Source organism: Zosterops lateralis, assembly GCF_965231275.1.
Source record: "Zosterops lateralis genome assembly, chromosome: 4".
NCBI lineage: Eukaryota > Metazoa > Chordata > Aves > Passeriformes > Zosteropidae > Zosterops > Zosterops lateralis.
The window spans coordinates 7,613,657-7,630,589 of record NC_139765.1 but is presented as its reverse complement, the minus strand read 5'-3'; the positions used below and the strand labels follow the sequence as shown (position 1 = coordinate 7,630,589).

Below are 16,933 nucleotides of genomic sequence, written 5' to 3'. Positions count from 1 at the left end.
ATGGAACAACTGGACATGGCACTCAGTGCACTGGACTGGGTGACAAGGTGGGGTCAGTTACAGGTTGGACTCAATGAACTTGGAGGTCTTTTCCAACCTAAAGGGATTTGGGATTCAATGCATGTGTCTATGTCAATGGTTAGCACACAGGAGGACAAGCCAAAAGGTACAGTGCACCTCTAAGATGAATTGAAATTCATCCTTAGACCACATGCGATCCTGGAGGTCTCCAAGAAAGAGGTGAATGGTATTTAGGAAGAGGCCAGCCCTTTGGAATGGCAATAGTTAGTGACCCTGGCAGAAAAGCACAGTTATAACTGTGCCAGACCTCCATAAAGGTCCTTAAAAATATGATCTAATGCCCCAAACAGCCTATTGTAAGAGGTCAGTAGGGATTAAAAAAAGAATAATGCTCAATGCACAGCTAGCACACAGCATATGACTCAAGTGGCTGCTATAACACATAACACTGAAGCAATTAGAAGCTGGTATTGCTGTGGTGTCTGGGACACTAGTCTGGTACTGTGCTACACACCCAATTACGTGGCTCTGCTTAACCTCACTCTGCCTCACAATGATTCTGCCTCAAAATCCTGTTTTCAGCCCTGTTCCAGGGAAGGCACCACTTTGATGATGGTTTCCTCCAGAGAGTAAAGTTCCTGAGAGATCACTCTCAACTTCCTTACAGAGTGAAGATGGCAAAGGAGCAGACCAAGAGCAAGGGGAGAGAAAAAGTCTGCTTTCCCCAGTCACTTACAGCCCTGTGACCTGCACCATCAGCATTATAACACTACTTGGATATTTCAGCTAAGGACTCAAATGGCATTGCCTTACATAGGCAGGGAATCCCTCTTGTCAGTGGGTGAGTTAATCCCTACCTGTTTTATGAGTAACATAGGAGTGAACAATAGCCAGAGTCCCAGTCCATGGCACACTGTCATCTTTCTTTAACACCTATAAGCCCAGGAAACAATAAATGGTTAGGATTCCACAAAATGACACATTAATGTTTGCTCCTTACAGTTTGGCAGGACCAGAACTTGGGACCTTGTCTCAGAACATGAAAGTGAACTCAGGGCTAAGCACAAGGAACTCTGTGGCACAGAATCTACACTTTAGTGTTCTGATAATTTTTTTCTTACTTGTGAAATCAGCATTACTCACAGCAACTGGACAGTTTAGCATATCTCACATAACTGCAATGAACAGTTGTGTGTAACAAACATGATTTAAAGAAAAGGAAGTTTTCTCCTCACACCTTTCAGATCCACTAGTGAAGAGTATCTTCTTCTCACACTGCCTCCCTCATCTCTAAGATTTACATTCTTTCTCTGGCTAAATGATGGTGGGGTTACTGTAAAGATAGGAGCTGAAGGAACTGAAGAGACATTGTAGGAGTACAATTTTTAGCAATTACAGGCAAGCTATAGCACTCTCTGTATGTTCTAACTCTAGGATGGTGAAAAATATCAGAAATAAATACTGCAAACTGCACTAAAACCCTCTCAGTACTTCTTTATCTAATGTAATCCACTGAGCTATGACCATGGCTTAGATTTGTTTAGGGGTACACAAATTTGAGGTGACTCCCATTTTCCCTTCTTGGCATACCATGCTCCATGAAACTTACCTTCTGCTGGCACTTTGGGCAGACCCAGAGCCCTTTGGGGGCAGTTTTGAGGGGTGGGTCCAAGCAGTTGAGGTGATATGCTCTGGGACATGTGCCACAGGGCTGCAGGTTAACGCCACGCTTGCAAGCAGTGCAATGTTCATCGTGGTGGATCTCGTTCTGCAAGAGAAGGGTGCCCTGGGTAAAGTCAATCCATTGAGAACTTCCCTCTATAGAGCATTCAAAGCCTCTACTGCAGCAGACAGGCTCCTTCAAACACGAAATCTAATTGTCAGAAGGACCCTGACAGACACAGAAGACAGAGATAGCAGATATATGATAGCAACAAATATGAACAACAAATGAGCCAGAAGCAAGTTCCATAAACTGAAACAGAAACATAAAACCCAACTAATGAAACACAGGAGAGAGTCTACTAATACAGCCAGATTGTGACATAGGAACTATTTCACCTTTTTCTTTGCCAGGGTGTTACTACAACACGTGTATCCCCATGCATGGCTGTGCCCTGGATCAGAATTAATGTGGAAATCACTCCTTCATGCCCAGAGCAGAAGGAAGCAAGCAAGAAAAGGGTTCTGGGGAAGCACAGTCCCATGTTTCATGCACTGCCTCAAAGGGCAGCTGGGGAAACAGGAGGCTGGAGCACAGCCTTGGGCTAAATACCCTCTTTTGTGAACTCCTCTGGCCCCTTTCTCCCTGGCAGTAATTGTTCTGTCAGACTTGCTCTGACAACCTTTCTCCAACAAGACTGATTAGTGCTTTGTCTGAAGCAATAAATAACATGAACTCAGACTCATCAACAAAGTTACAATGTCATGTAGTAGATTGCTATGCTAATCTGGTGGCAACATTAATTACTCTTTTTAACAAAGGAGACACTGATGTTGAAATTCTCATGCCTTGTGAATCATTACAAAAAATCAAAATATTCCTACTGGCTTTCCAGTAGAATAGTAATTTTATGGTTTTTAAAGTAATTTTATGTTTCCAAAAGCATGTTTTCACTTTAAGGAATAGTAATTAAAAAGTTTTATGGCAGTTTTAGTCAGACTTGTATCTTGAACTCTAAACCAGTCCTGTCAAAAAAATCACTCTCCAAAATATTACTCTTTATAAACTACCTGCTCAAAGAATCTTAATTTTAACCACAATGTAAAGAGATGTAATCTTTACAAACTAGAATGGTTACTCATCTCTCTTATAAAATTTTCATTAGGCTCATAAATCTGGACTAGCAATTTCTCAATCAGTGGAATCAACAAAGGGACTAAAATCAAGCCTTGCATGTGAAAACCCAAGAGTTCATATCTTTGAAATTCTAGCTCAGGGAATCAAAGATTTACTTGAGTGGGAGAAGAGAATGCTGCAATTAGGCACCTTGGGAGTGACTACAATAATCAGAAGGAAGCACTGAGTACACAGTGATGAGAAAGATACCTGCTGATACACAAACTTTGCCACACATACCTTCCAGAATGGATCCTCATTTGCTAGCATATAAAAGAAGGGCAGAAAACAATTAGTGGAAAATACATTGCTGCAGCAGTTGCTAGTTCTCAGCTTTGGCAGTAATTTTAATCAAGATGTGGCATAGGAGGTCAGGACATTGCCAAAATTAATGCAGGCAGGAAAGAATGTAACAGCAAGCAGTGGAATTAGCACTTGAGATTTAAAAATGCACATTGCAAGAATCTCATGTCCAAAGGTCTGATGCTAAAAGGTCATAGTATCAGAAATTTGCAGAAATTTTCATGCAGAGCTCCTCTCCACGTGCCAGTAGTCAAAAAGTCTTCCTTGAAGGAGCTCAGCGTGCTGGGTGTTGGAAAGGCTGGTCCTGCACCAGCAATGCACTTAACAAGGAGTATGAAATAGGTGCCTCCAACGACTCATTAAACACAGATTTAAATGTGGAGCTGATTCCTGGACAAAATGGTCACTCCTGTGGGAGTGAGCCTGAGCCTGTCATCAACTCCTGCCCATCAAACTACTCCCACCCAGAACACCAGTGACCTTTGGATGAACTGAGTCTCTAGTGATCGTATTCGCAAGAACCAACAGAGCTCACTGGAAAGCAAGCCAAGCCTTCCATTAAAAAAAAATAATTAAACAAATAAATAAATAATAATAAAAAAGTGGAATTCAATACACTTTGTTCCAAAAATAAAAAGCCAGAAAAAAATTAAGAGCTTTATGGAAACTGCACAGTGTGTGGCAATTTTTGCTGCTGATTTCATAGAAACACAGAATATCCTAAGCTGGAAGGGACACATCAGGATAATTGAGTTTATTAGGCCTCCCTACTCCTGAGCTTGCATCTTCATTTTTATATCTAACAGCCTTTGATAGATTTTTTTTTCTTCCATAAATTTCTCTACTTTTGTCAAGAATTGTACTATCCTTTGGCAATGAGTTCCATAAATAATCCCAGACTTTTAAAATGTGTAGGTGTTACTTCATATGCAAAAATACACACACAAAGATCCACCACTCTGTGACACCATGATTACTCAGGGGATATAAATGTTATTCAGATAAACAGAGGCTTGATAATTGATGAGTCTTTTGTACAAATGATACATGTCAGGGGATGTGACCTCATTTCAGATAAGACATTTTCATATAAATGAATCCTGATTAATTAACATTTTGATCAAAATTTACAAGAATTGTCCTCTTCTGTATTTCCAGAAAAGACAGTTGTTTCCTGGACATTGTGGGGATTTTTTCTAGTTTGTTTATTTATCTTTTCAGCTCACTTTTGCTACAAAGTTTTAAACTTCTTAAAGCATGTCCACTTCCCTCCTCTGGTTGCTGAAAAATGAAACTGAGGACAATATTTTTAAAGGAGCACTTTATAAGAGAAGGGGCAGCCATCTCTGCACTGAAGCTGGAGAACTGCATCACTGCAGAGCCAAGCAATCTGGGACAGCACCTGCCTTGTCCTCAGTGCTTGTACAGCATCCAGCAAAACACTGCTGGTGACAAAAAAAAAATCCTTGCAGAGGTGGGGAGTTCTGCTATAATGAAGTCCATCTCAACATTCTCAGAGTATGCAGAACTCCAGCACATATTCTGGATTCTGGAAAAACCAAAGATACAGGACTCAAAGAGGAATTAATGATTAAGGAGAGAGGTTGCTGATTTCCAGGAAGCCCTAAGACAGCTGCATAAGTAGAGCTCTGTCACTTGCCTACTTCCTTACAAATAAAATGAGAAACATGGCCTGAAAGGAAGGTCAGAGATATCAAATCCTAACTAAAACCCACCAAGGGGCTGGCAGCACAACTTGCTGTCAATGCCACTCTGTCCTGATTTCTCACATGTGTTTACATGGGGAAAAACAAGGGCTATGATAAGACAAACAATAAATTACAATTTTAATTTTGAAGATAAAACTAAGCCAGAAATAACGTTCTTTCCAGCAGGGCTCACATGAGCCTGGCTTCCTGCTAAGAGGAGTGTCAGCAGAGCTGTTTACTGTAATAACCTCTGCTGTCCTCTGAGACCAAATGCATCCCAGGCATATGATAAGTAGGCCAAGTGTCTGTATCTGGGGCATGTGAAGTTTTGAAGGCAGAGAGAAGCTCCACTGCCTTTCAGTCATTGCCTCCTGTGGTGCAGGAAGTCAAGGCAGAGGCAGAAAGGTGACTCTCAAGCACTCAAACATGACAATTGACAGAGAGATCAAGAAAACACTGAGAAACTGTCAAAACTTCATGTCTCAATTATAATTACCCCTGCAAATGCTCCTATTTAACTTAGAAAAAGATCTCTCTTCCCTTACCTCTAATGCATCTCAGTAGAGAATAAGTTATAAAGTCAGAACAAGGGCAAGGACAGAATCAAATTTCTTTACTGGCTTTGTCTTCTGTTCTGAAATACAAGCTTCTCACTTTCTTCCTTGAAACACTGCATGTGTCTTGTCTGAAGAATTAAACTATACTCAACATTCTCTGTGTTTCACCTCACATGTCCCAACTCTTTGTTGCACATTTTTTCCTGAAATGCACTTCTTCCCACGTGCATCTCTAAATGGCTCCTCTGAGTTGTTAATTCTCAAGGCATTTACTATTAAGTTTCAGATTTGAAGTTCTTATAAATACAAGACTGGAAGGCATCTTCAAGGTCATCAGGTCTAGATTTATGACTCTACCTCTTGGAATCAGAAAAGCTGCTTTTCAGCCCTTGTTACTGAAGCAAAAGTTGTGGGAAATTTCTAGTGCTTGAGGATGGAGAGCAATTTCTTAAAGCTGGTGGAAAGAGGCAAATAAAAAGCCTAAAATAGTAATTATTTCTCAATATATATTTTTAAGTACTTGGGGTTGGTAACACTTCTTTATTCAATCAGTCCTCTCACTGCATGGTGCTTAAAGTACGGTGCTTAAACTTTTCCACTTTTTCCACTGCAGAGGCTTTGGATCCATTTCTACACAATTGTGACCTTTAGCCTTATCTTTTCATTGCTTTTGCAGGAAAATAATCTATTTTCACTTCACATTAAAAAACACAGGGACATACATAAACTAATGCCCTATGGTATCCTAACAGTAACTCCTATTAAATCCTACTAATGAATTTTTAACATGTCATTAGAATGGTAGTATATTCATTCAAAAATATGCTTACCTCTCGTTGAAAGGAACAAGGGGTTATTCAAATAATTCGATGCAAGGCGTTTCCTCTACAAGGGAAAAGAAACCAACCCCCATGTCACTGCAAAGTGCTCTGGTTGTCTCTTACATTCCAGATTATTAATCTCCATGAGTTTAACTCATACCTAACCAGCTCTCCAAAAGCTTAGACTTAGACTGACCACTGACACAGGCAGACAAACAGTTGCATGATTTATCTTTCTAACAAGTTTTACATAGAGCAGTTTATTGTACATTAGATTCTGTTAAGAAAAGAAAAAATCAAATTGTGAATGCTATTGATGGGGTTGCAGGATATGCTGCATGGGCTGGTAAGAGAAAGACTACAACAAAACTAAACCCAAGCCCAACAATATCCATAAGGGAAAGTTGTTGCTGTGAGATTACATCATTATTTGCTGTAGTGGTTTCATTGAAATTCGCCAATTTCTATATTTCAAATTTAGTGTAGTGGTCTGAGTGCCTCCTAGAATTATTACTCTTTTTTCCATATATAGAAATGGTGAGGAATTTCTCACCTGCAGGAAAAGCACTGTTACCTTTGTGACACCTGCCCACACTTCAGAGCAACATACTGCATTTGCAAGCAAAGAGTGAAGACCTTAGCAAAATATTTCCCTTCCAGAAGTGAACCTGCAGGGCCTTGAGGTGCTGGCAGTGATTTCAATCTGCTGAGGTCACCAAAGTTACAAGCAGAGAGCACTGCAAACCTGTCTGAGGTGTTTAACTCATCTAACACAGCTCATGGCCAGCCTTGTCTGATGGCACAAGCTGTGGTCAGTGGTGAGCAAGGCTTCATTAATAATCTGGACAACCCCAAATTGTTACTCTGAGCCATCCAATATTTGTACAGCAGGACTGGAGTCAGCACCATTTTCCTTCATTAGATGTTGTTACATTCTACTTGGAAGAAAATTAGAGGGGTTTTTGCAACTAAATTATTTATTCTGTGGTGAAAAAACTATTCTCTTATGGACAGGTGCCTGCCAGTCTGTTAATGAATTTTAAATAGATGTTTCTTTCTTCAAAAAATAACCAGCCCAAAATGTAACCCTTTCCTATGAAAAAAAAAAAAAAAAGGCGACCAAGGGTAGGAAAATAAAATGGTATCTCTTTTTTTTAAAAACAAAGCTTTAAAAATAAAAAGCACACTGTTAAGTGCAGACATAAGACCATAATCACATTTTTGCAATCAAAGTTAGTATCACCACTACAAGTGCTGAGCTCCTGCCATTTTGAGGGGTGTTGGCAAATAAAAAGTCTAATTTACATGCAATTTCAATTTAAACAATCATGAATTAAAGATCATTCCGTAGACTAAATTAAACTGCACCAAAATGCCTGAAATGCCACAAATACCTCAACTCACTGATTAGCAAATCAGTCTGAGCAGCTAATTGATCAGAGAAAAACCATCTGCCTCCATTTCACTTGAATGACATTCCCCATGGTCAGTACTTAATGACAGCTCCTAATGAGGCCACAGCTGATCAGCCACAGGAGTCTTTCACAGACATTTCTTTCTCCATATTCTTCATTTCAGCACATGCTTTTGCGAATAGATGTGATGAGAAGTATGAGCCAGGGGTGCAGCAGACCTAGGCCCTCTTCTCTTCCACCTCTGATCCAAGGTAAGAGAGTTTGTCACAAACACCAATCTGGCTACAGCCACAAAACTCTGCTGCAAGTATTTTGATAATCAGGACAAAAATGTCTAAGGAACTACAGATTTAATGCTAGCAAGGCCAAAGTTCCTGCTGTGTTAAACACTGCATGTATGGACACCAGTATTTGCACTGAAGAAAATAGTTGAGGAATTCTGAAGAACTCAAGTGCCCAGAGCTGCTCTGGAGTATAAAGATCTCCAATGGTTTCAAAAAAAGAACAATCAAGCAACTCAGCAGTCTGACTGCAGTGGGTTTCTCCTTAGCCTCATCTGTTTGCTGTCTGCCAACAAAGACAGAAATCTGAAATACTGGCATACCAGGAATTCTGCATCACTCATGCCTAAACAAAGAACAATCATTTTCTTTAGTTGTAGAGAACTTGGAATACAGAGAAGCCTTGCTTAAGTGGAGAGCTGGCTGCAACTGAGTTTCATTTCAGTAGAAAGTTCAGACAGTAAACACAAACTGTGCTGAAACTTTAAAGGTGGAATTTTAATTAGCCGAATAAATGCATATATGTTAGTTTAGAAACAAAGGAAAAATTCAGAAAAATTTAGGCCTATTTATATGCTGCTTTTATACCAAGTTTGCAATCCAATATTATGCATGAGCAAATTCTGAAACTACTATAAATGCAACAGTGTAAGTGTAACAGACAACAGAGACTATCCAGAGCATTTTATTTTTAATAATGCATTATTATATTTATTATGCAGACTTTTATATCCCCTGCAGGCCACACTGATTCTTAAACAAACACACCCCTTTTATGAATGTCACTAACAAGAAAGCAAAGATCTCCATTTATTATTTGGCACATAGGAAAAGAGGAATAGCAATGCACATTTAAACATAATGAAACACTTCTGCTCTCCAGTCATGATCTAAAGGGACTACATTTGTAGATAAAAGAGTAATTAGGTCCTACATTAATTTAGTCCTTTTGGCCTTTATTAAAACTAAGATGAATTCTAGTTTGGAGCAAGTGATGTTGTGGGGTGAAAACCTGTTGCTTAACCACTGAGATGAGATATTTTCTTTCTTTTCTACACCAGTATCTCTTTACAAACATCTGTGGCTCTGCATTCATATACATTATTATAGTAAGAAACACTTAGACTTTTATTGATATGACATAGAACAGTGGTAAAAAAAGTGAATGATAAAGTACCTCTGTTTCCAAGAGTCCACTGTAGGCTGGATTTGCTGTGCTTCTTCTTTTTCTTTCCTGACGCTTGCTCTGGATTTCTGTAACCATGGAAAGGAACATGAACTGTGTATTTCTCATTCATCAGGGAAAAAAATGTAGATATAACTTGTTAAGCAAGATGATCTTAGCCTCAGCCCCCTGAGCTTTGTGCTCTGTCTCAGCTTCTAAAGTATAATTGGGTTGCATCAGCATTGATATTTGCTGCAGTTCAAGCTTTGACATTAATAAGCTTTTCCTTGTGAGATTCACAGGTGGGTTTTTTTGGTGGTTTTTTTTTGTTGTTGTTTTTTTTTTTTTTTCCTTCCTTCAAGGTAGACTTCTGCTGCCCTACAAGAATTTTATTATGATCCCTTCAGACACATATTCAGCAAGCATCATCAGAGAGCCTTCAAAGTACTCTGGATGTCTGCTATTAACAGAACGGAAGCATTTATAGCAATTAAGTCTTTAGTTCATATCATATGAAAGCACAGAGAACCTTCTAAATTCAATTTACATTACTTTTCCTCCATGGAGGCTAGAAAAAGCATAGTTAAAATGGCACATCTGGATTCAGTTCTATCCAGGGTGTGATGATTTATCCACCCAGAAGCACACAGTTCCATAATCCTGAGCTTGCAAAATCTTATTATGAGTCATATGTGTGTGTGTGTGTCACTGCAAACACCAGCACACAGATGGGCTCTCTGGACTGCAGCCCATTTCTCCCTTCCACTAAACTTCCACAACTCCCTTCCACTAAATGGTGACACCTACTGAGGATGGCACATGCTGAGGACTGTGTTTAGCATCCATTGGCCTTGTGCACAGCACTGTAAACACAGAGAGGGAGCAGATCACTCAACTACAGAAACCTGTGGGTTTGATGCTACTTTGATCTGAGCTAGGATTCCATTTACATCATATGGAATTTCTTTTTCCAGCTCTTGACGTCAGTTCAGAATGCTGAGATTATTACAAGCATGTCCTTTAGAGTCTGTTATTTTGATTATAAACCCCAGACACACTTCAGCAAGGAGAGCCACCCCATGACATGAAGTGTGGGCTGTATTCCAAAATATTTCCTATGCAAATATTGCAAGGTAAAGTTTAGACTCTGAGCTCTGGGATCTTGTCAGTCTAAATTACCCTGTGGTGGTGATACCTCTGCTCTGTGTTGGTCCATCTCAGAAGGAGAGGAACTGGCAGGAGCATGTTCTTCAGCCCAGAGGCCCCAAAGTACACCCAAGAGAGACTCAGGACACCACCTTTTCTGCAGGAGGTCTGGTGTCCTTCCTCAATGTCTGAGCCAAAGAGATCTGTCTCAGAACACCCTCAGCACCAGAAAACGGCCTTAAGGGTATTGAGCAAGATCTGCCCCCTGTAATCCAACAGTAAGACACAGCTGAGCTTTCAGGGTGTTTATGATACCTGGGAACTGGATCCCCAGCACTTAGTCCTGGTTTCCAGCACCCTTTTCAAGTGTTGATCATTCCCATACACCATTTTAAGCATTGAACAAACATTTGACAAAGCTGGATGAATTTGAAGATAGCTTTATGTTGGAGGCCAAACTCCAATGATCTGCTGCCTTCAGCCATAAACACCCACCCATAAACACCCTGCATGGTCATTCTATGAGATCTGTGATGGCAATTTATCTTCAGGGAAAGCTCCTATGGAGATTAGGGGAAAAGGCTTCTAGGCAAATAGAGAAATCCATATGGAAGTGGATCACAGCCCTTCACCAGAAAATTAATAAATAAAATGAAGAAAAACAGTAACACTGTGAATTAAAGATAGCAAATTAATAAGCTTTTAATGATCCAGTCTCAAGAGAGTTAAATTCCAAAAATGCCAAATTGAGAAATAATTAGGAGTTTTAAAATAAACTCAACTGTGTAATGACCACTTCTTCCTGATAAATAGCAATGACTGATAACTGTAAACATGACAGAGCAGTAAAATAATAACCCCTGGCATGTGAAAGTTATAACAACATTTTTGGCAGTTGTGATCACCAATTCTGATGAAGAAATACCCTTTCCATAGTAAATAGCTCTTGGTTGGAACCATTTATTTAATGCTAGTAGGAATATAAAAAGTGAATTTGTCTTTGAGAATTGATTCTGCATGGTGAGCGCTTTAGCAGTTTGGTTTAAAATGTGCATCTCCACACTTGGTGTAGAACAGAGTAGAGCATTGCTTGGCATTTTAAACATAGGCAATAAATCCTCACAAAGGATTTATTAGTTCCAATAAAATCAAAGGTTATAGAATTATTCAAAATTAAGTCCTCTCTGTTGTAAGCATAATTTGTATTTCTGCATAATTTCAAATGTTGTCCTGTTTTCCTTAGACAAAGAAAACAAGAACCATTCATCATTTGCACTTTTTGGGTTATAAATCTTCTCCCCAAATTGTTGTAGCTTTTTGATTTCCATTTCATTCCATTACCATTAAGGGATTAAAAGTTACAAAGGCTTAAAATTTCTTTAAACTGCTTTCAAATTCTCAGTCACTGGGATATCAAATGATTTTTTAAAATGCAGATTTAAAGAGGAAAAACACTGAAAAATGGCAACAAGGCCCACAGGAAATCATGAGGAGACATTACAATTCAGATGTATTTTGTAACTAATCCACAACTTGTCTTAAAAACAAATAACTGGAAATATTAATAAAAAGGAATCAAGCTAAAAATGGTAGATACCTTGAGAAAGTGAGGTTGCTAAGCATATTCCTAAGTATAAAGCACATAAAACTTAAACTCAGTGCATTGGAAATTCCCAAGTATTTTGCTAACTGTGGTCCATGGGATGGATGGTAAATATCTACTGCCATTAACAATTTTTGTGATCAAGAATCACTTTCAGCTGACACAGCTTTTTCTCCTTTTACTGGTGGAATTACAGCAGCTTGTAACTAAATCCATCAGAGTGCAGATCTTTTCTTAAAAATACCTGCATCATCTGTGTCCATGAGAACTATTCTGGCACCCCAACTTGTCTCATATCACTGGCAAATTTGCTAAACAAACTCCTTTTCCCCCCTCTTATCTATAATTTCAGCACAATGAAGCTGAGGCAAAGAAAGATACAAATCTGCTAACTCTTGCAAGCTATTTTTGGGAGGTTGGAGAAGGAAACTGAAAACCATGTGATGCTGCATTTAGCTTGTGTGCAATATTTGTTTGAAGTCATGAGAGCTAGAAGCTCTCATGCAAGCACAGGATTAGATGAAAAGTTTAGTTGTTAAGTTTTTGGCTAAGTGGGAAAAATGGAGGGAAGTAATTATTTGTGAGAAATAGTCTTAAGTAAGTAAAATCTTATTAAACAAAAGCCAGATTTCACTATTTCACCCACTATTTCACACATTATCCTGTGGAACTCTAGAGATGACAGACAATCAACTCAAAAACTGGAGGTCCATCTCACATGGGAGAGAGCAGAGGGCACTTGCTGCCTATCTGCAAACATCTTTGAACCTCATAGCTCCATCAACCAGATCAGTGGTGGTCAGAGCTTTAGAAGGATTTTTGTTTTGCTGTTTCCTCCAGTTCTTCACATCTTTTAAAGGACCGTGATGACTGAGTGGGTCCAAACTGCAGCCTGTGTCAAGCATGTTGGTGGTGTCTGCAGGGCCAGTCCTCCTGCCCCTGGAGCTGTGCCATGAGGCGGGAGGCAGAGCTAAGTGAGGTCACCCACTACTGGGAGACTGAAAGGCACAAATGTGCAAATCAGGTGAAAACTTTTTTCTGATTTTTTCATTTTTTCAGTTTTCCTGCCCTTCAGAGGATGGGAGAAGGAAAAACTGAGAGGGAATCTTGTTGATGTGTATAAATATCTGCAGGCAGGGGTCAGAGCATGGACTGGGATGTGCTCCGTGATGCCCAATGCAGGACAAGAGGCAACGTGCAGAAACTGATGCCCAGGAAGTTCCTCCTGAACATGAGGAAGAACTTCTTTTCCAGAAGGGTGACAGAACACTGAACAGACTGCCTAGAGAGGCTGTGGAATCTCCTTCTCTGGAGAGATCTAAAAGCCATCTGAACACAAACCTCAGTAACCTCTGGCAGAGAAGGCAACAGAAAAGATTTCTCTCAAAAACTGAACTGTAAATCAACATATGCCATCTTACCTTCCAAATGTTCTGTTGTAACCAGTCCTAGTGCTACCATGAAGGCAATTTTCTAAGGAAAAAAATAAATGGGTTAGATTTTCTACTATAATAATCATGGTAAGGAAATAAATAAATAAAATAGGCATTTCCAGAATAAACTCAGTAAAAATCTTTTTTAGAAATGTATCTTATTTGAATGCATAGTATTGTAAAGAGCTTTAACTAAAGATTTGCTTGAGATATGCCTGGTTCTCCTTTGTATGGCTCTATAAACTCCAGCAGTCCAAAGATTTCTGAAATCAATGCTAAATGTCTGCTCATCTTACACAGCCCATGACCAATATTCAGTCAATTCAATCAGTCCAATTTCACTTTGCTAGCTGGATTGTTACTCCAATTCTTTAGTGAAGTAATTTTGTGTTATTTTTACATTCTGGACATGGTGCTGCTTTTATTGGATATTAGCAAGTGCATGAAGCAAAACAAGTATGAACTGTACAACATTAAACAGGAGATCAGAAGCATATTGAAAGTCCCCTCCCACTAAAAAAAAAAAAAAAAAAAAAAAAAAAAAAAAAAAAATTCTCTTCCCAAGATATAACATTGTGTGCAAGGACTGTGAATACTGATCCAACATTTTTCCTCAATGGGGAAACAAACATCTCCCACTGACACTGGTGAACTCATTTTGCAGCCAGGAGTCTGATGTAAAATATTACCCACAGCTCTTCTAACCTATATATGCACAAAACATATTTTCATACTTAAAAGTCTTCAGAACATGCTGATGGAGTGATAGGACAGGTATTAGAGCAGATTCTAAATTTTCTGTCAGTGATTTCTCGCTGGAAAATTTTTCCTTGTGGAAAGGTTTTGCTGAAGTTTTTGTTGCATGTTTTTGATGAAAACTGAAATTACGCTGTTCCAAGCCCAAACTGAACTGAACTCCTTGGTTTTCAGTCACATTTTTGGTACCTGTGGGGCTTTGGGGGCCTCCTCTTTCTGCTGTGCTGAAGGATCTTGTTGGATCAGGTTACTCAACAGGCATTTTCATGAGGTTCAATTCCACAGCAGAGACAATCTGACTATGAAACTGAAACTCTTGGGAAATACAAGCAAGCAAAGCCCACAATCCAAGTCTGAGAAAGTGTACAAAGACCATAGGGAGATGCAATTATCATACCTCAAATAAAATGTTTAGCTTTAGGTCAAACTAAAACACAGTGTTTAAGAAGCAGTAGAAGGTCACAACATCCTGTTTCATTCAAAGAGTGTCAGGAGAAAATGTATCAACATTTCCAAGCCAAAATTAGTCTGACCTTGTTATTTTGTGAAAAGCCTGATGATTCAACATTTCATTTCAGTTCAGGAAAAAAATCAACCAGTAAGTCACCAGAACTACAATTTCCTTTGCAATTCTGACTTTCACTTAGTGAAATCATTAAAGCAAAAACATACTCATTTTGTAGATGAAAAGATCTATTGGATGGTTTCATCAAAATCAGAGGGTCAGGACTGGACATCTCTACCACTCATGCATGTGTGAAAATAACCTTTGTCAAACAGGTGAACTAACATCCATGTAGGGCAGGAATACTCCCTTTTCACAACCTCAGGAGATTCCTACTCTCCAGGTAGATCAAAAAAAATGGTGGTGTGGAATTTCCTCACTGGCAATTTAGATATGTTCACATTGAATTTCTGCAGTCCATATCTGTGGTAATTACAGACACATGTTCATTTGCATGTCAGACCTTGATTTCAGTAATGTTCATTCTTTACATGCCTGAAACACCAGCCAGGCACAGTGGGGGCCCCCCACCTGAAGGAAAAGATGAATATTTGATCCATTGTGCAGATCTGAGGAGGAAATTAGTCAACTGAGTAGGATTACAAGCTTCACTTCAGCCCCATCAAAAAGTAACAGTGGCAGGATACTTCTCAGCACTGTGAGCAAAAGTAATAACAATATTTAGGGATAGAATCAGAAAGCTGGAAGGGTTAATGTGTGTTTTCTCAATGGAGTGCAGAATTCCTGCATTACCTTAACATTAAACTATAGGGAAAACACACATTTTCTGATGGCTCAACAGAAATTTTTTGTGTACTGGACTGTTTGCTAAACAATTTCCTGTCTTCATGCTGAAATTTTTTGAATATAAATCTAACTAAATGTAATGACAACATACGTGCTTAAAATATGAAGAGCCATCACAAGTGGACTTGATGATTATCTCCTGATTAAACACAGGAAATGTTAGATTTTATAGGGACTTGAAACATGGTTCCTTTTAAAAAACCTCAATGCAAGCTGTATTCTTTTGAACAAGCATATTACATCAACAGCCTATTTGTTTTTATGGGTTTTGCTATTTCACACCACTGTAGCTCATTGGATTCAACTCAAAGTCTGACTTCCACTGCAAACTTTTCCTTTCAAATATCACAGAGTCTCTTATTCCTCCTCTGTACAGGAAGTTGCAAAAACATAACTGCATTTTCTCCAGATTTTTAATCCAGGTTTAACATTAGCATTTAGTTCACAATTGCCATGTGTCTCTCTTGTGCTTAGGAAGGATTAGAACACCAGTAACTAAATACCCAGCATTTATGGCACTAATTTCTCTTTTAGATAAAAACATTTTAGAATGAAAATGTTGCCAGATAGTTTGCTAATATGAATTCTTAAATGATCAAAACCTTTTTGGCAGAATTCTGTTTCTTTCTGTGTTGAACTCAGGTCTCTTCAAGAAAAAAAGAAAATATTAAACCCACTGCCCTCCCCCCATCCCTCAAACAACACCTCCCAAACAACCAACCAAAAAACGCCAAAAAACAACATCCAGGGCATTTTCTCCCCAGAGGAGCAGCTCTCTTTTGTAATTCAGTGTAATACACAGTATGTCCTTTCATGAAGCAAAACAAAGATTTTCATAAAAGCATTTGGTTTTGTAATTACATGTTCTATTTATGTCATTACACGTATTTATACTAATTATGATGTTAGTGCTAATTACACTAATTGCATAAATACATGATAATCAACTAAAGTTTACTTTCAAAGAACAAAAGGAATTAACTCTAGACCTACCTATTTATGGCTGAACAACAAATCTACGAAAAGAACTGTCATACTTTAGGGCACAGAGTCAGCACCCTACCCAGAAAATTAAGGTTTTTGAGACCTCCAGCAAACAGAGTAGGAAGAAAAAGTCCTCCAGATATTCTAGTTAGCAATGTAGGAAAATCTTACATTTTTAAATCCTATACCAAAAGTGTGCCCAGTCCAATTGACTCCTCCTGCATCTCTCTGGAAGGCTTTTATTCAATTTTTTTTTTCATGGGGATAAGTTACAGGCAAAGAAAAAATGATGTTTTTTCCTTGAATTCTGTTTTTAAGCAGTGCCTACTGGCCTTTCTGCCCATAAGGTGCTACACAATAAATAAGTTCTTGGAAAAACCTGCCTAAACAAAACAGGGCTCTAGAGTCCCATCATTTAATGGTGATGAAGATTCATATAAGGGTCAGATTTTAAACTTTGGAAGTTTCCCAAGCCTAGTTTTGCAGAGCTCTACACAGAGCTGTGATGCTGTGGGTGAAAATATTTATCCTTAATGCTGTTTAAACTATATGAACCTCTTAAAATGGTAAAACAAATGACCACCCACA

At 38.8% G+C, this 16,933-nt stretch overlaps 1 protein-coding gene across 2 annotated transcripts in view; it reads right to left on the bottom strand.

The window, feature by feature from the left end:
- The window catches only part of PHF21B (PHD finger protein 21B), a 160,443-nt gene that overhangs the window by 4,285 nt on the left and 139,225 nt on the right, over positions 1-16,933 (bottom strand). For both annotated transcript variants that reach the window (XM_083860172.1, XM_083860171.1), the window contains 6 exons: positions 13,282-13,333; positions 9,124-9,200; positions 6,260-6,314; positions 3,101-3,123; positions 1,631-1,789; positions 879-954 (listed from right to left, as the gene is read on the bottom strand). In XM_083860172.1, the coding sequence (XP_083716298.1) occupies positions 879-954; positions 1,631-1,789; positions 3,101-3,123; positions 6,260-6,314; positions 9,124-9,200; positions 13,282-13,333 (442 nt within the window). The remainder of the gene's footprint in view (positions 1-878; positions 955-1,630; positions 1,790-3,100; positions 3,124-6,259; positions 6,315-9,123; positions 9,201-13,281; positions 13,334-16,933) is intronic.